This window comes from Carassius gibelio, chromosome A8 (genome assembly GCF_023724105.1).
Source record: "Carassius gibelio isolate Cgi1373 ecotype wild population from Czech Republic chromosome A8, carGib1.2-hapl.c, whole genome shotgun sequence".
NCBI lineage: Eukaryota > Metazoa > Chordata > Actinopteri > Cypriniformes > Cyprinidae > Carassius > Carassius gibelio.
The window spans coordinates 13,393,000-13,411,788 of record NC_068378.1 but is presented as its reverse complement, the minus strand read 5'-3'; the positions used below and the strand labels follow the sequence as shown (position 1 = coordinate 13,411,788).

At 36.2% G+C, this 18,789-nt stretch overlaps 2 protein-coding genes across 2 annotated transcripts; one reads left to right on the top strand and one right to left on the bottom strand.

Annotated features, from left to right (window-relative positions):
- Nucleotides 1-3,155: 3,155 nt before the first annotated feature.
- Nucleotides 3,156-8,194, bottom strand: LOC128018499 (endothelial lipase). Its single transcript, XM_052604050.1, has 10 exons — nucleotides 7,951-8,194; nucleotides 6,510-6,694; nucleotides 6,155-6,334; nucleotides 5,329-5,440; nucleotides 4,993-5,217; nucleotides 4,662-4,904; nucleotides 4,454-4,574; nucleotides 4,141-4,359; nucleotides 3,936-4,031; nucleotides 3,156-3,810 (listed from the first exon to the last, which is right to left on the bottom strand). Exons 1-10 carry the CDS (start codon nucleotides 8,054-8,056, stop codon nucleotides 3,798-3,800), a joined length of 1,500 nt encoding a protein of 499 aa, XP_052460010.1. The 5' UTR covers nucleotides 8,057-8,194; the 3' UTR covers nucleotides 3,156-3,797.
- A 2,121-nt stretch (nucleotides 8,195-10,315) lies between these two features.
- On the top strand, nucleotides 10,316-17,403 carry LOC128018498 (bifunctional methylenetetrahydrofolate dehydrogenase/cyclohydrolase 2, mitochondrial). Its single transcript, XM_052604049.1, has 9 exons — nucleotides 10,316-10,524; nucleotides 10,873-11,057; nucleotides 12,084-12,206; nucleotides 12,438-12,590; nucleotides 13,813-13,920; nucleotides 15,146-15,238; nucleotides 15,708-15,833; nucleotides 16,609-16,676; nucleotides 16,750-17,403. Exons 1-9 carry the CDS (start codon nucleotides 10,382-10,384, stop codon nucleotides 16,810-16,812), a joined length of 1,062 nt encoding a protein of 353 aa, XP_052460009.1. The 5' UTR covers nucleotides 10,316-10,381; the 3' UTR covers nucleotides 16,813-17,403.
- The last annotated feature ends 1,386 nt before the right edge of the window (nucleotides 17,404-18,789 follow it).

Sequence of the window (18,789 nt, the reverse complement as noted above, 5' to 3'; positions counted from 1 at the left end):
CTGTAACTGCAAAGAGCAGCTACAGCCTTCAAAATGGATCCTTTTGTGCTCCCCAGAAGAAAGTCAATCATACCGGTTTGGAATAGCTTGAGATGATTTGTAGCTGAAGTTGCTAAATAATTTCCTTTGCAAGATGTTTCTTTAAGCAAGTAAACCAACAGATTTTTGTTGTAAATAATTTTTTATAACTTACATTACACAAATACAAATCAGCTTATATTAAGTTATAATTAACAAGGTTTTTAACTTTCCTACACACTTTCCATTTCTGAATTCTCCAATTCGAAACCTCTCAGTAGATTTTCAAACCATATTTAACATAAATGGTTCATACAGAATTATTTTAAAACTTACATTTGGCATATCATCTGTAAATATTATTATTATTATTATTATTATTATTATTATTATTTTACAAATTATTATTGTTTTATATACACAAACAGGTATAGAACAAGGCACAAAATGTGGAACATATTAATGAAGACAAGTAGAGCCGCTTTCTCCATTCTTATGACCTTAAATAATACAATATAACAGAGATTTGATCGCAGTGCTCAGGCCCTTGACCGCCTTTTGTCCCTAGGTAACAGTGCTTTGTCTCAGTAGTGCAATCTGCAAATAAATAAAATAATTAGTTAGTTAAAAGTATAACAGATAAAATGTATAAGTATTAATAGTTTGGCATATGAATATGCACACAATAAAGATGAATAAATATAAACAGTAGACATGCTTTGTCTTTTGTTGGGTCGGTTTTTAATGAGACGATCCTTCTGCTCTGAGGAGGTGCGTGTAGATGACTTGTCAAGAGGGCAATTTCCAAAAAACAATGAACACGTATTTGTGTGGGAGTGTGTGTGTGTTAAAACGTTATGTTCGAGTACGTTATGTTCTATACAGGGTGAAAAAAATTACAAACATACTACATTTGTCATTTTTTCATTCTCATGCGTGTAACATGGAGTCATCTCATTTATCATCAGTAAAATATGGAGTGCCTCAAGGATCCGTCCTAGGTTTCCTTTCTATTTTCAATATACATGTTGCCCCTTGGTAATATTATTAGAAAATACGGAATTAGCTTCCACTGTTATGCTGATGATACTCAGCTATATATCTCAACGAAACCAGATGAAACTTCTCAATTATCTAAGCTAACAGAGTTTGTAAAAAATGTAAAAGATTGGATGACAAATCATTTTCTACAATTAAATTTTTATAAGACAGGGATACTAATTATTGGACCAAAAAACACTACACAGAATCTTGTAGATTACAATCTGCAACTAGACGGATGTACTGTTACTTCCTCTACAGTCAGAAATCTGGGTGTTATATTAGACAGCAATTTGTCTTTTGAAAATCATATTTCCAATGTTACAAAAACTGCATTCTTCCATCTTAGAAACATTGTCAAGCTATGAAACATGTTTTCTGTTTCTGATGCAGAAAAGCTAGTTCATGCATTTATGACCTCTAGACTGGACTATTGTAATGCACTTCTAGGTGGTTGTCCTGCTTCGTCAATAAACAAGCTACAGGTAGTCCAAAATGCAGCAGCTAGAGTCCTTACCAGGTCAAGGAAATATGATCATATTACACCAATTTTACAGTCTCTGCACTGGCTACCTATAAAGTTCTGTATCAGTTTCAAAATTATCATTACTTACCTATAAGGCCCTAAATGGTTTAGCTCCTGCGTACCTAACAAGCCTTCTACCACGCTACAACCCATCACGCACCCTAAGGTCACAAAAGGCTGGACTTTTGGTAGTTCCTAGGATAGCAAAGTCCACTACAGGAGGTAGAGCTTTCTGACATTTGGCTCCCAAACTCTGGAATAGCCTTCCTGATAATGTTCGGGGTCCAGACACACTCTCTCTGTTTAAATCTAGATTAAAAACGCATCTCTTTCGCCAAGCTTACGAAATAATGTATCTTTTAAATTGTGAGTGTAGTTGCATCTGATCAAATGTGCATTTTTATTCATTAGCTTGGGTTAAACTAATTTTACTTTGTTGGATCAGCAGCTATGCTAATGATGTCTCTATTTGTTTCTATGTTTTGCCAAGGGATCTTCATCCCGTGGTAACTAGGATTTACACAAGCTCCAGTCTGGATCCAGAACACCTGAGAAGAGATGATGCTGACCCTCAGAGGACCTCAGATGATGCTAACCCTGAATCAACAAACAGAACTAACAATTATTGCTTCATGTGTGACTGCATCATATAATAATTATTAATTAATAATATTAATAATTTTTATCATCTAGCTGACTACGTCTTGTATTCATTTTTTTCCAAAAATCCTGTCATACGTGCACAAACTGACATTCACCACCATAAGCTACTACTAAATATTGTAGAAACATAATTTTCTGTAAAGTTGCTTTGTAACGATTTGAATTGTAAAAAGCGCTATACAAATAAACTTGAAAAAAGATGTTTCTTTAAGCAAGTAAACCAACAGATTTTTGATCATTTTTGATGATTTCAGATATGTGAGAGTTGGCAACCCTGGTTTTGGTTTTCTTGCATGTACATACAGACTTCTGCATGCACACAAGAAAGTTTTTACATCCCCTCGAAAAACTATTTACATGCACACACGAATATTTTGCATGCTTATGCATTACATTTTCTAGTTTTATATACTATAACCCATTTCCTATGTGCATCACTTCCATCTTTCTATGAAAATGAGAGCATGGATGCACATCAATTAATAGAGATCCATTTGCTCAAAATGTAGCTTTCGTTAGGGTAGCACCTCTAATATCATGGCCTAAGGTCCAATTTAAAATATCCTCGGAGGCAGCAGTAAAACCATGACATGAAATGGGCTGACAACATGATAGGACTGTGTGGATTGCCCTATTTGCCAAGTTCAATGGTCTATTAGGCAGTACATCATATTTTAAGGTCTTCAGTCTGCTTTAACTACTCTGTGGCAGCCAAGAAACCACACCACAATATGGGCTGATGGCACAATGGATGGATCAGTGTGCATTGTCCTGTATGGTTTCTTGTGTACGCATGAAAGTTTGCATATTTTTGCAAAGGTCCTTTTAGAGGCCCTGTAATATGGTGTTTAGAGAGAAAAAAAAAAAAAATATATAACCTGCATTAAATGACACAATGGAATCAAAGTAACTTTTTTCTTACAAATTATTGTTTAATATACACAAACATGTACAGAACAAGGCACAAAATGTGCAACATTTTAATGAGGACAAGTAGAGCCGCTCTCTCTATTCTTATGACCTTAAATAATACTGTGAATTCACATAAAATCCTTCTTCCTATTGAAATTCACAGACACATACACATACACATGTAAAAGTGGTCACCAGGTAACTCGAGAGAGAGAGAGAAAGAGAATGAATTTATGCCTTGGTACAAGGTATGGATTAGGTTGATAAATAAGCTTGGTTTTACAGTGCTTTTTTTTTTCCCTCCTTCATAAATTAAAAACATACAAAAATATATTACGAGCATTGCGAAGTCTGAGATCCACAAAACAGAGATTTGACTGCAACAATAGAAAACATACAAATGGTCTGAAGACACGAAGATCTGACATCTCAAACACTTCCAAACATCCCAATGGTAGAAAAAAAAAATGCCCTGAGCAAGTCCAGTAACCAGCCATCACCCATCGGAGCTGGCCATTTGAGGAGCACAAGCTGCATTCTACCCACCTAAACTAATATCCCACCAAATGTGTACCAAAACAATCAAAAGTGCTCAGGCCCTTCACCGCCTTTTGTCCCTAGGTAACAGTGCTTCCTCTCAGTAGTGCAATCTGCAAATAAATAAAATAATTAGTTAAAAGTATAGCAGATAAAATGTATAAGTATTAATAGTTTGGCATATGAATATGCACACAATAAAGATGAATAAATATAAACCATAGACATGCATGTATACCTTTTTCTAGGTTTTACTTCCCAGCCATCACGGCATTTAAGAAAAGTAATTTCTTGCCCTGGCGAGATCTCAGTTTTTTCAGCACAGAAGGTAAACCTGTGAATGAAACATTGTGACATTAGCAAGCAGTTATATATATAAAAAATCAATTCTAATCAATTAATTGAATCACTCATGACCAATTCACAACCATGACAGCACTTACTTCTTCTGCGTTTCTCCTGCTTTGACTCGGATCCTCCGAACCTCCAGAACTTTTTTGTCCGGTGAACTTGACCAAAATGATGTCTTAAAGTGTTTGAACACAGACGACCAGGAATCAGAAGGGCCTTCCCAGCGAAGAGAAATCTTCAGCAGGTCACCGATGTCTTCTTCCGTGAAGACAAGAAATGTGTTTGTGAGGTTTAGACCAACTCCATCAGCACTGTGAAAAGTTTTGAAAATAACCCGTATAAATGATATTTATCGGTTAACAGGAGAATAGATTGGCAATGTAATCTTAATCATGAGGTGCTTACATGTCTACACTGAGGTTTTCGGTATCGTTATGGGATCCGTGTAGTGTGATGTAGAAAGTGGGATCTGCATAATTTGCATTCTTTCTGTCGAACACATGCATCTTCATCTGATAGTGGAAACCTGTAGAGTAATGAGCAAAGAGCCACATTTCAGTGACTCACCATTACAGCATGCGATTTCGAAACAAAAGAGGTTGTAGTAACTTACCACCAAAAGGTGTGTCTGCGCGAGTCTTCAGGTACATTTTGCTGTTTCTCCTCTTTCGCATTTTCTTGGCGTTGTAACCAATACTGTTGCAGCGGTTTTTCCTGCAGCTCAGACAAATGCCCTTCTTGAAGCGATCAGGGCCGGTACATTGAAAAGCATAACTCATGTGGTCCTTGTTCATGAGAGAGTCCACAAAGAGATGCACTGCCCGCTCATGTTCACACTTCATGACTTCCACAAAGTCTGTGGTGACAAGACAAATTTGGTTAAATTACGGTTGACTTGGAAGAGTTGGAAATAGGCAAAACGGTAACAAAACTGAAGCACTCACTTCCTGCAGCAGCAGTGGACAGCACATCTCCTAAGGAACAGCCTGGCTGTACATCCCCACCATTGGGATAAATATCAATGTGCCCAATAGGCTCCTGGATCCCAATACTGACGCCCAAAGCTCCCCGGGAGTATGTGTGCAGGATGTCGACAAAGTCTGCATCATCTGGAGAAAGCCTCTTGTTGGAGTCTGCCCCCTCGAACATAGGGCCAGCTGGGTCTAAACCTATTCAAATAGAACAGATGTTTAGATGTGGCCTCCGTACCTGCAAAAAGACTAAGCAATTTCTTTGTTGCTCTGTTTCAAATCAAAGTATCCAACAGATCTAAATCATACCTGTAATGCGCCCAATATTTCCATTTACAGAAGTTCCAGCATATCCAGCAACATGAGCACCAAGACTATATCCAATCATATGCACGTCCTGGAGTTTTAGCTGCACTTCGTCCTATCAAAAACAGACACACATTAGATTAACCTCTTCATCATCATCATCTGAGGGGAATAGCTCTAATAAATTATTCTTAAATATTAAATAGGAAAAATATTTTTGTTCATGTCGATTTAAATTTAAGTTTTTTTTTTTTTTAATCCAGGGGAATTTCTCTAAACTTTATTTGTTAGACCCTGCAGCTCTAAACTTATATATATATATATATATATATATATATATATATGCCAGAAGACGGATAAGAGCAGCTTTGATTAACAATTTTTTTTAAAAATAAAAATAATTCTGCTTCATGCACATTGTACTGCTTCATGCACACTGTACCACGCACAGTGCCAGCTGGGGCATCCGTGTGCATGTGTGTGGGGGCTAATATGCCCAACTGCTAATTTTCACTGCTTGTATCTTTCCTATATCAAACGTACTTCAGAGCCTATAGAAGCCAGCTACGTTGAATGGATATTTATTGTTCCATGAGAATACCCATAATGCCAAGGGCAAACTCCTGACATCTCAAAAAAGAAAAAAAAAACAGATCCATCTGGAAAATAAATTGTACTTTGCCAGGACATCTGCTGTTCTGAGAGGAGATGAATACCAACAATGACCCGATGTACAAGGCCACAAGCTGAGTTTTCACGGTTGCCAGTTCTCTCAAATGTACACAAAGAGAAACAAACACACCCAGCGGGATGCATAATATAGACATACCTGGAGCCAGTCCAAAAGTTTAGCGATGCTCTTCCCAACCCGGAGGGTATGGTTGACGACATCAGGGTAAAGCTGGTGGGCCAGGCCCAGCCAGTCGACCACCACTACATTAGCCTCCGACTCTCGTCTCTGAACAGCAGCCACCAGCTTGTGCATCCAGCTCTCAAACATCCCACTCATCTGTGAGAGATACCACACACTTTACCAAACCATCTTGGAAGCCAATGTAACCTCCAATAACCTCCAGCACTGATAAAATGGGAGAAACCTTCTGAAGATTCAAAGGCTTGGGGTGTCAATCTTTAAAGCCAACCAGATGTTAAAACTAGCCTCATGATCATCTGAAATAACTCACCGCCCAGCCGTGGATGATCAGAATGGTCTTGGCAGAGGCATTGAAGCCACACTCCTCAATGCTTTCCTTTTTCCCAGGTTGGAGGTAACAGCCGTCGTCATCAAGATCAAAAGACTTTCGCATGCTGTACTTGATTCGGTCATGAAGTTGCATTGGATCCAGTGAGAAGCTGTCCTCTGAATCATCTAGAACAAATAGAAAGACAATTAATAAGTTCGTAATCTCTCAAAACTGTACAGAAATATTGGTCAGACCAAGTGCATGAGGCATTTCGAAGTGCTTAACGGTTTCATAAGGTGTTAAGCTTGAGTTTATGCATGTAAGCCTTGTGACAACATCTCGTCTTAATGACTAGCTTGAACAATTGAGCTAGTATAGAGAGGGAAAAACAGAACACCTTTTCTAAATGAACCATATTACTTCTAATGAACCAGTTGGCATTACATGGATGCCAAATGGAGTCTTGATTCGGAATTTAAGAGTTTACAAAGGGTCTACAAACTTTCAAGTGTAGGAAAACTGCAAAGTGGGGGGGGGGGGGGGGTGGTGGGGGGGCGAAATAGAAAATAGAAAGGGCGAAATCAAATATAAAATGTCCTCATGAGGTGAGGTGGCCAGATATTAAGTCTTTATAAAAAGGATTGCATCTTTTTAAGAGTTGTTTTATGCATTTCCTTATATTTTAATTTTGTTTGTTTTCTATTAAAATGTTCCACTTATTAAAGCGGCGGGTGATGTCATAGACTAATATATATATATTTGCTTAACAATGAAAATGTAGGTGCACCTTAAAGGTCCAGGTTTCTTTTATAAAATTATATTTCCAACAACAAATGTGTATGCGAATATTAGATCAAATTGAACTAAACGCGGAATAACAAACGGTTTAACAAATTTTGTTACAGCTCTGTCCGGTATTCCAAACGCTTATCTTTCACAAACGTTCCAATAATAAGTTAGTTTATTTAAAAAAAAAAAAAAATGCTTCAAAAGTCAAAAAGTCGTTCATAAATCAAATGCTTTTCACCACAGTCACAGCAGTGGACAACGCGGCAGAGCGGATCGGTGATAAAACGTGGATTCCTCTGGGCGGTAGTTTAAGAGGCACATCCGAAACAAAGTGGATTGTCCGGGTTTTACTTTTGAGTCCTCGAAGCATCATAAGGCGGATCATTTAACTTTCAAATCACCTTTTTTCTCCTTTCTTTTTGCCGGTTTATTCACGTAGCCTGAACGTGGGACTTAATGTGCCACATGAATGTGAGACTTAAGATGTTTGAAATCGGAGCTATTGTTAGCTATTGTCCGTGAAAATAATGATTGCAAACAGAAATGCATTAAAAAAAAAAGTAAATCGTTGAAGAATTTTGAACACTGAAGTAACCACTTATTTCATTTAAAAGCATTAAAAAAACAACGTTGGTTAACAAACTTTTCTTACCATTCAGTTGCGCGTTCTGGTCGGCTGCAGCGGCTAAGGCACTGAATGAATGGCACAGGATAAAACATAACAAGCAAAGTGCAATTCTTATTGATTTTTCTACCATAATGTTTAGGGCTTTCAAATAGTTTCGTTATTCTTTTGACAAACTGGAGTGACTAAGGAAGTTTAACGTTATAATCCTTCACTGGGAGGTATCGCAGAGCGTATGAACCTGTATCAGGTTGCTCATTAGAGTTTTAAATAGTCTTTTTCAGTCATCTGACCATCGGCAGATATCTACGTGGAAATTCTTTCTTTCTAATTGGTCAATCCCCAAAACTACGTATGTGGGTGTGGCTATGTACGTTTGAATGAGTTGTAGTACAATTCCCACGCTTCTGTTATTTAACCCCTGTGCTCCCCGAGCTCGTGCACGTTGACGCGAGGAGCATACCGCCGGGCTTAGATTTGCACATGCCTGTTTTTGTTTACGTCGTATGTTTGTGTGTTAAAGTTGCGAACACGTGGGTCTTTTGCGTCGTTTTCCACATTTTGCAAAGTGGGAAAGACTGGGTTACTTAAATTTTGTTTCCAGTTTTTTAACTCAAAAAATGTAATGGGAACAAAATTCCCCTAATGAAAATACAGTTCATTGTTAGAATATGAAATGTTATCAAATTAGAAAGCTATTTTTCACATTATCAATAACTCAATAATGTTTCATCTTTTAAATAAAATGACCCCAGTGGGAAAACATGCCCCAATATAAATATGTAGCCTATTAAGTGAATTGTCTCACTCTCTTTCTTTTTCTTGGGCAATTGTGAATGTTTTTTTGTAGTCAATCTCTAGTTGAAACTGTATGATAGGAACCAGATACATTTAAACGTATAGGATAGTCTTGGTACACATGCACCTAGAAAGTCACATGCAATGACTAAACTGACTGACTGTTGGAAAAAATGGGTGGATGGATTTGTTTTATATATAAAATGAATATGCACATGAGCAATACATTTCTAAGATACAGTCAAATGTCCCTTCTTAGTTGTTAAGGCTAAAAGATCCCTTTTTTAATCAAGACCAAAAGTTTTTAGTGATGAAAATAAAACTGTACAAAACAACTTAAAAAACTTGTTTCCCAAGGCATTGGTCAAAAGTGTCAAGAAGACAAACTTTGTCTTAGAAAAACATAAAATTCGGCCAGACTACTGGATGTTGGTGAAATCCAAGTGGATCACATAGAAAAACCCTGGCCCCCTCCTTCCATTTATATAGTGGATTCTCTTTTAGACCCTGATGAAGCCTGTGCATAGAAGACAAGGGCTGCATACTAAAGAGCTAAAGCTAGAGCTTAACAAAAATACATTCACCAGCTCCATTCTGTGTCATTGAAGAACATTTGGCCATCAAGTGTGAACAGATATACATAGCATTTTCTTCAAAAGAAATACCCAGTGGTCTTAATAGTATCTCAAGCTTATAGAATGTGTCAGCTGTGAATCTGTGCACAGCACATTTGTTTTTTAAGGGAGTACATTGCAATCTAGTAAGAATATATTTAGGTTAAGTTATTACAAAACCCATTTGTTCCATTTTTCAATTTCTTTAAAGCCTTGTGTAGCCTATTTGGCTCTGCCATGTTTTGCTTTAGAGCAACAAAAAGTTTAAAAGGTTCTAATCCTTTTGTTCCAGGATGTTACACTTTGGTAAATGGCCTGGAAAGCAAACACTGTAGGCCTATTGAGTTTCAACACATAATACAATCCACATTTGCATTTCCTGAAGGAAATACTATAGTGCCTACAAGACAGCAATATTAAAGAGTTAACGTTGAACTGATACAGGTTTCTCACGTTTCTCACGATCATGGAAACCTTGGAAATATGGGTTCTAAATTCTAAAATAGTGGATCTCCATGTCTGGGGAAATCAGTAAAATCGTAAAAACTCAAAGTAGGCCTATATATAAACTCAAAATATATAATTATAATACAAATTAAGTCTGTATTATAATAAGTATTAATAAATCAATCTATTTTAAGGCTAATTTACTGAGCTACAAAACTAAGTTTTAATAACGTCGGAGATTTAATATTTTGATTTAGAATATATTCAGAATATACTGTAATATGTAAACAGAAAATTCTCCGCGATTACATTTGCATGATCTTTATATCACATGCCTGGCTTTCTGTCTGCTCTGACTGTGTTAAGATCTGTGCCGGTGCCTTTAGGGCCGATATGTTGGGTAAATTTCATGTTACGTTTATAGACGTGTATTCATTAAATTATTATTTTTATTTTAGAGATTTGTGTCACATAGAGACAACGGCACAAATTGTGTTTTGCAGACGTTTTACGCGTTTACTTCAGAACCGGAAATAGTTTTGTTGCGTGACGCGTCTAGAAGCGCGAGCTGTGTGAGGAGGAGCAGGTGATCAGTTACTATGGCAGCACTTACTGCATTAACAGGGAATTATACTAGAATACAGACATTAGCGTCCTATTTCCAGCATTGTCGACGATCAAAAAGATGGATTAATCTGAAAACAGTCAACCGGAGAAGCCCTTTTTGTCAGTCACTGAAAAGGTTAGGACTGTATCCCCCCCACCCTCGTGCAGATAAACAAAGCTTGCATGCGTTCATATTCAAAACACGCGTTTTCTTACGAGAGCAGCATATTCTCCCGTTTATATTCTGTATTCATATAATAATGACGTCCCTTGCATATAGTCATTGTTTGGGAAGATCGATTCAGTCAGTAAATATATTTGATGTGTTTGAATATTCCGCCACCATGTGGGTGTCATAGATACTATCAATGAGATGCTTAAGCAGTGTTTTACAAACATTGCAGGTGGATTATAACGGGTTGATCATTGTGTCCATGTGTCTAGCTCGGTGTGTTGTTACATATATGTTATGTTTGTCACATAGACATGCTGCCACTGTGGTCTCAGGGACAGAACTTGCTCGGCAGATCCATAAAGAAGTCCAGAGTGATATAGCAAAACTAGTGGCCCAAGGCATCAGGAGACCTCATCTGAGTGTTATCCTGGTGGGAGATGATCATGCCAGCCACACTTATGTGAGAAACAAAACTCGAACGGCTTCACTGCTTGGTGAGCAATACGCAAAGGCAATGTAAACTTCAAGGTTTTAATATGTAAAGCAGTAGTTTTCAGCCAGAGACCACTAGGGAGCTTCTTCAATCTTCTGTGGGCCCCCAATAAATCTTGAAATTATTTAACTTTATTTAAATTAACATAATTCTAATAATGAAAATATATATTTTTAGTTTGTTTTATTACAGCAGATGTAACATATTTACGGAAATGCATTTTTGCCACAGAAATAAAGGTAATTTCAACGTTTTATCTCATATTTCCGACTTTTTAAAGATATAAAAATTGATGAAAGATGAAACTTGCAACAGAAAAATTTGCAGTTCTGTGATATAAACAACGATATTAAGTCAGAATTGTGAGATACAATGTTGCAGTAACATTTTCATTTTTTTTTTCATGGTGAAAACAAATAAACAGAATGGATATTTTTCACATTTCTGGGTTTCTCAGAAGCAGAAGTCATTATAGTTGGGTAAACTTCTATAGGAGTGAATGGGAGGCTACCACAAAAATATATATTTTTTGCATTCCCATTTGCCCAAATAGCAAAAGATAAACTCCATGATAATGTTTTCATAACTTAAAAAAATTGAACGATGTTTAATAACATATTTACCAGCACTCCCATAGACTCTGTATTAGAAACACCCTCGCATTAGTTTTTTTTTTTTTTTTTTTTTTTTAATGCAAAGGTAATATAATAGAAAGTATAGTGTTATAAATATACATAAAAAATGATGCTGAAGCAATTTCAGAATTCTGAGTTTCTGTTGTATAATCATATTTTTAAATTTTGCAAAGTCTGAATTGTGAGATAAAAAGTCATAATTACCTTTATTATTATTATTATTATTATTATTAAATTCTGTGGCAGAAACAGATTTCAATACATATCACATTAGAAAAAGGGAAGAGAAAGAAAAAGATCTCAAGTTGCTGTCAAAAGTAACGGCAATGTTAATGTTAATGTTAATGTTGTGAAACATGAAAATGGAATTTCACACCGTACTTGTTTAAAAGGCATGTCGAGCAGCACAATCTTCAGGCCATCATCAGTATCTCAAGAAGAGATGTTGGAGCTGATAGACAAATTCAACAGAGACAGGAGCATCAGTGGGCTGCTGGTTCAACTCCCTCTTCCAGGTACTCTAGTATTCTGCTGGATCAAACTGTGAAACTGCTCATGTAAAATGCTGTATAGCAAATAAAAATAGGGTCATTCAAAGTTAGGATCTTCACTGTCAATGAAACAAGCTTAATCTAACAGTACACGTACTAAAGTTATTTCCTTAGCTGTAATAAAACCACTTGCTGAATGTATCTGAATCAGGTTTGCAGTAGTGAATTCATATGTTGAATATCTCTCTCTTACAGAGCACATCAACGAGAGAGCCATATGCAATGCTGTTGCCCCAGAAAAAGACGTTGATGGATTCCACATAGTAAACATTGGGAAACTCTGCTTGGACCAGAGGTGCATGGTGCCAGCCACAGCAGCGGCAGTGTGGGAAATCATCAGAAGAACGGGTTTGTGACATTGAGATAAAAATGTTCTTTACATTGAAAATACACTCAGTTTCTCAGCCATCTCATCTTGCACCTCCAGCAGAGATGTCATTGGGTTGCCTGTGTGTTCATTGGGTAGCAGCAGGTAGAACAACAGTATCTGATATCAGTTTATTGCTTTTCCATTCCTTAAACAAATCCTTACACATCCAGAAACATTGTTTTGCAATCGTATACGTATTTTGATGGTTTTTCCATGCCATGGGCATTTGTGAAATTGAGTTATAAATGTTTACTCAAATTCTGTACTAGTGGTCAAAGGTTTGGGATACTTGATAGTATTTTTTAATGTTTATGAAAGAAGTCTTTTAAGCTCATTGCCCACCAAGGCTGCATTTTCTTTTATAAAAAAAAATGCAATAAAACATTAATATTGCGGACTTCTTTTTATGGCTTCGGAGTGAGAGGAAACCATATTGAATGAATCGTAATTTTTGGAAAAGTTGCTGCTGGAGATTTTGGAGATGGATCCATCCTGCACCTCTATGATCACAAAGAGAGCACACACATGTAAATGTGTAAAGAAACTGTGAATTTTTTTGTTTGTTTTGTTTTTCTTCTTCCTCTTCTTTCTAAGTTTTGAGAGCACTATAATAGTGGTTCTATGTGTTATGGGGACAAGATAGAGGTTTGATTCTGGGGAAAATTTGAATTTGGTTAAAAGTATAGTTCTATGTGGATATAAAGAAACAAATGGGGTTGAAATAGCAAATAGTGTTTAATAGGTTTGTATTATAGTATGTACGGGTAAGTACCAAACTTGAAGTGAAACGAGGGGAAGGGGGTATTACAGATCCAGAAAAGGATTGTCAGAACTTACTTACTGGATATATGGAGATATCTTAACCCAACTCTAATTTCCTACTCCTGCTATTCTGCACCACATCAAACATATTTCCGAATTGATAATTGTTTTCAGCTAAGATGCTCTCTATGATCAAAGATTGTCAATATCATAGTATTGAAATTTATGACCGCGCAGCATTATCATTGATACATGTTAATACAAATTTGGTTTGGGACCCTCCAAAGATGGTGCTTTCTTTCACATTGTAACAATATTTCACTATCACTTTTTAACTGTTTTGTGATCAAATAAATGCAGCCTTGGTGAAGATGAGAGACTTCCTTTATCGTAATTATTCCAAACTTTTGACCACTAATGTATGCTCCTTTTTTTCAGGAATTGAAACAGTTGGAAAAAATGTGCTTGTTGTCGGGCGCTCCAAGAATGTAGGAATGCCCATTGCAATGCTGCTGCATTCGGATAGAAACCATCAACGACCGGGAGGTGAGATCTGTCATTTCTTTCCATTTTTATTTATTTATTTATTTATTTGTAGTATTTTGTAGTTTTATTTTTGAAATCCTACAGCATAAATAGTGAAGTGAAGTGACATTCAGCCAAGTGAAGAAAAGAAATGGGTAAGTACTAGAAACGTGTTTGGTACTAGAAACGTGTTGTTTTCAAAAATGCCTATTACTTTGCATTGAACTTAACAGTGATTTAAATATTCAAATATTAGCGTGAAGGTATTTATCTCAGTTAGTTTCGAGTTTGCAATATCATAAATGTTTGATATTGCATCATCGCTCCCATTGGCATGCCTCTAGAAACGTGATCAGTTCATGTTTTAACTTTTTTTGTAATGGTTCTTCTCGGAATAAAGGAAAGGGAGAGACCGGATGTTTTTAGTTTTTTTTTTTCTGGAACTGTATAATTGTTAGAGGATTCATTTATTTAGGTGTCAACTATAAGGATTAGGTGTGTGCAAGAATTTAATGATTTCAACAGGTGAAATGCAAGTCATGCTTGAATTGAGTCACTTTTATAGTAGGTTTGCGTTCTAACATGTAAAAAATTCCTTTCACAAGGAAAGACGCAGGCATGTATCAGTTCTGCTTCCATCTTTTTGTGACTCATAGTATAATAAAGGTGAACTTGTGATTACCTGAAGAACCCCTTCAGGTTTTGTCAAAACTTCTTATTATATATGTATAATGATAAAGTTCTGTGACTGTGATGAGTACTGCATTATAATTATTATTCCCATCATTTTTAGTTGCTACACACGTGGACTTACAGTAGGTATGTCAGTTGCACAAAATGTAACCTGTAATTACCCAAATTTGAATGCTTTCGGTTTTTGTGGTGGTACAGTGACACATTCTGGGAATTTCTGCTTATGAATGTTATCATCTTGCTGGTGATCTGAAACCACTAACCATGTACATTTTTTTAAAGAGAATGTGTGGAATGAACTAAAAAAATAGGAGTTGGCGCTTTAAAAATGGCATGTCCTGCTGCCTGCACACAATTAAATACTATGAAATGTCTAAATGTTTTAACACTGATTTTTTGGAAATGGTATATTGGAAAGATGTGCGTTGCAATCAAATTTTAAACCTGAAAACTAAACTAAACTAAAAACACTATATTAGATATTACATGTATATAAATGAAGAAATAAACTAACACATAAATAAATAGCCCTGATGTGTATTATATCTTTCAGGTGATGCCACAGTTATCATGGCTCATAGATGCACTCCTCTGCCACGACTGAAGGAACTTGCCAGTCTGGCTGACATAGTGATTGCGGCTGCAGGTCAGCTCTTTGTGTCTTGGTCATGTATTCTGTAATATTATTACATAGCTGTCTAGAATACTCATTTTTGATTGGCCAGTAGCTGCATTCTGTGGTCAAATATCATTATGTAATGATTGCTAAGCTGTATAATTTATTACATTCATGTATTTACTTATTTGGTAAGTGGCCGTGCAATAATTTGGATAATGTACAGTAAGCTATGTTCATTTTGTAATAATGACTAGCTCAGTTTAGACTTTGGTTATGCAACATTTTAAGCACTTATTTTTACAAAAATACAAAATGAATGAAGTTTGAATGAGTTTGAACTTCCTCTGTATTTTATTTCGAAACTGTATTCTGTTATTGTAAAATTTTAGTCTACAGTATGTATACATATTAATAATAATTGAATGAGATAAAGAAAATATTGTGTTTTTAAGAGAATGTGTCTTTGTGAATGGTTGGTCTGAATCTGTAACACCAGGTGTGCCTCACTTAATAACGGCAGAGATGGTAAAAGAGGGAGCCGCGGTTATTGATGTGGGCATCAACCGCATGCAGGACCCTGTCACTGGGAAACTGCGTCTTGTTGGAGATGTGGACTTTGAAGGTAAATGACACATGACTGCTTTAGTATTCTTACAGAACTTGTTTCAGGATCAGGTTTAGTGTTGTTTAGATACTATTATTATTATTAAATTAGCTTTTACTTTTACTTCAAATTTTTTCAAAGCAAGTTTTTCATCTTATATATATATATATATATATATAGTTTATTTATTTTAGCATTATTTTAGTTAATGAAAAGAAGATTTTTTTTTAATAGTTTTAGGTTTTTGTTTTATTTACTCACCCTCATGTCTTCAAACACTGCCATTATTCACCAAAACTTTATCCCTTCACTGATCTGTGAAGTTAGCGAGTTTAACTTGGGAACTGATTCAGTGCAATTCATACATCAATCCTTTGGTTCCGTTTTGTGAATCGAATCATCTGATTCATTTCAAAGATCCGATTTGAAAAAAAAAAATATATATTTTAAATGAATAATGATTTATAATTCAATCTGTATTGAGAAGGAATATAAATAGCATGGGTTTGGAATGACAGTTTCATTCATTTTTGAGCGATCTGTTTGTTTAAAGTGAACAGATCACTTAAAATGAGCAATAATTGGGAATGTGCGTCAGTTAGTGTATCTGATATCACTTCTCAGTCCCTCTAGGGCACTGTTTGGCTCATTGTGTGTTCGTTGGTTGGATGCCACTTAGCAACATGATTTATTGTTTGATTTCTTTTCTCTTGGTATTATAAAAGACATTCTTGGCTTGGGCAGAGCTCTTAGTGTTATTTAAGACATAGTTTGTTTTTGTCTCCCTAATCAGCTGTGAAGGTGAAGGCTGGATTTATCACTCCTGTGCCTGGAGGAGTGGGCCCAATGACCATTGCCATGGTGATGAAAAACACAGTCACTGCTGCCAAAAATACTCCAACATACTAAACAAACACAAAACCTGTGATTACAGTTGGACAGGAGACAAGCACTTCAGTCTGGATACTTTAATTGGCACTATTTGTCCGTATCTTGATTATAAGCACAAGTCCTTGCGAGCTTCCTCTTTAACATCCTTTCCCTGTTCGTCTGCAAGCTGGAACAGGCCATTCAAGCTGGAACGGCAGCCATGCATGTCCATGACGGTAACTGCACCCTGATTTGTTTCTTAAAACTGCCTCCATACTGATTCTAAGGAGCCGTTGCCTTTGCTACAGGGTTATTATTTTGTCGGAGCCAAGAAAATAAGGAGGGTTTACTCTGCAAGTGTTAATATTACCATCCTGACATGCATGAGTGAAGGCGGAAGTCTTACCCGCATCATCCTCACAGGAGAGTTTCGGTAGGGCTCGACAGGCTGCTCAACAGGTGGCCTCAGATGTCTGACAGGTGAATCTGTTGGCACTGAGACAAATGGGACATTACTACATTTTCTCAGGAAATTATTTTCAAAAATCAGTTTGAACTCAAAACGGCAAAAATGAACCCAAGGGTGCTGCTTTCCTTTTATTTATTCATCTACCTATTTATGGTATTATGTATACATTGTTTAATATGCATACATTTGTGCTTTTGTTTAAAAAAAAAAATCCTAGATTTTTTTATAAATAGCTTGTTTTTATCACCATTTTCATTTATTAGTGTGATTTATTGCATGTATTTATGGCCCTGAGACATTCATAATATGGACATGTATTTTGTGCTATAAAAAAGCTGTGAAATATAACAATGACTTATATATGAGTATAGTCAAAGTAGTTTGTGCTACATATGTGCTTCTGAAGTTCTACAATGTAATGTTGGTATGAGGATCACTAATCACTGAAAATCATCCCTTCCGGTGTAAACCTCAAAACTTTAGAACAGCAAGTAAAAACCATGGTGCCACTGACGTCAGACTTGGCATGACATGTCTTGACATGGAAATATATGTGAATGAGATTTGAGATATGGCAGGAGTCGAATAGACTACGGTTACAGTGCTTTTTTGTCATTTTTAGTCACCATACACTTTTACTTATGACAGAGATCAGCTCAGATATTCTGACTAACCTCTTTTGTGTTTCCTGAGAGGGAATCAATTATGACAGAACTTTAATATTTGGGTTATCTAGGTAAACTATCCCTTTTAAGGCTCTTGTGTTGCTAAAGATTTCACTTCAGAAATCAATATACCTATTACAATCTACGACTCTATAAAAATACATTTGATTCTTACTGTTCTAAATGTTGGTGGTTTACAAGAAGAAGCTATGTATGAAAGAGTCTTCATTCAGAAACCTGTTTATGGAAGTTTAATGTAATAGTTGAAAAAAAAAAAAAACATTGTCATCATTATGTCGTTCCAAACCGGTATGACAGTCTGCTGTGCAGTCTTAAAAGACATACAATGGAAGTCAATAACCATAATTTTTTTGTCTACCAACATTCTTTAACACATCTTATTTCGCATTCTGAAGAGGAAAGTAAGTTTAGAATCACATGAGGGTGAGTAAATGATTTTACTTTTTTTTTTTTGGTGGGTAACGCTATTTTGCATCCAGGACATAATTACTGATTAATAATGACTTATAATGTCTTTTTATGCATTGCGATGCATATCGTGCTGCGTAAACATAAAACCATGTCATGTCAGGCTGTGAGTCAGAAGTGCCAGATTGTCCTTACAAAGTTGAAATTGCCCCTCTTTATAGAAACAGGCTTTGTACACAGAAGCAATGTAGGCTGCTGGTTCAGGAAACAGTCCTGTAAATTCAACTTAACCACTGATTTCAAGTTGTGTCCTCTTTTGGATGACCAAACAAAGCAGTTTTAACGAAACACAGCGACTCTAAAACATTGCGGCGGTAGCAACAGCGAGAATAAAAGTTACGGCTTATTTCTTTGCGTGGACATTTGGGCGGCATTATTTAAAATCTTTCCACATAGTGGCGTTGACCTGTGGGGGTGTTAGAACGAGCAGTTTAGGTGGGTCTGGTTGACTCTTAACTTTGATAAAGAATATCTCTTTGGA

What these genes read in the sequence shown, in the direction of transcription:
- LOC128018498 (XM_052604049.1), top strand. Translation starts at nt 10,382, where the DNA reads ATGGCAGCACTTACTGCATTAACAGGGAATTATACTAGAATACAGACA. An exon ending in GGTTCAACTCCCTCTTCCAG is followed by an intron (nt 12,207 to 12,437) that starts GTACTCTAGTAT and finishes TCTCTCTTACAG; the next exon opens with AGCACATCAACGAGAGAGCC. An exon ending in AAACCATCAACGACCGGGAG is followed by an intron (nt 13,921 to 15,145) that starts GTGAGATCTGTC and finishes TATATCTTTCAG; the next exon opens with GTGATGCCACAGTTATCATG.
- LOC128018499 (XM_052604050.1), bottom strand. Translation starts at nt 8,056, where the DNA reads ATGGTAGAAAAATCAATAAGAATTGCACTTTGCTTGTTATGTTTTATC. An exon ending in AAATATTGGGCGCATTACAG is followed by an intron (nt 5,218 to 5,328) that starts GTATGATTTAGA and finishes CTATTTGAATAG; the next exon opens with GTTTAGACCCAGCTGGCCCT. An exon ending in GCAGGAGAAACGCAGAAGAA is followed by an intron (nt 4,032 to 4,140) that starts GTAAGTGCTGTC and finishes TTTCATTCACAG; the next exon opens with GTTTACCTTCTGTGCTGAAA.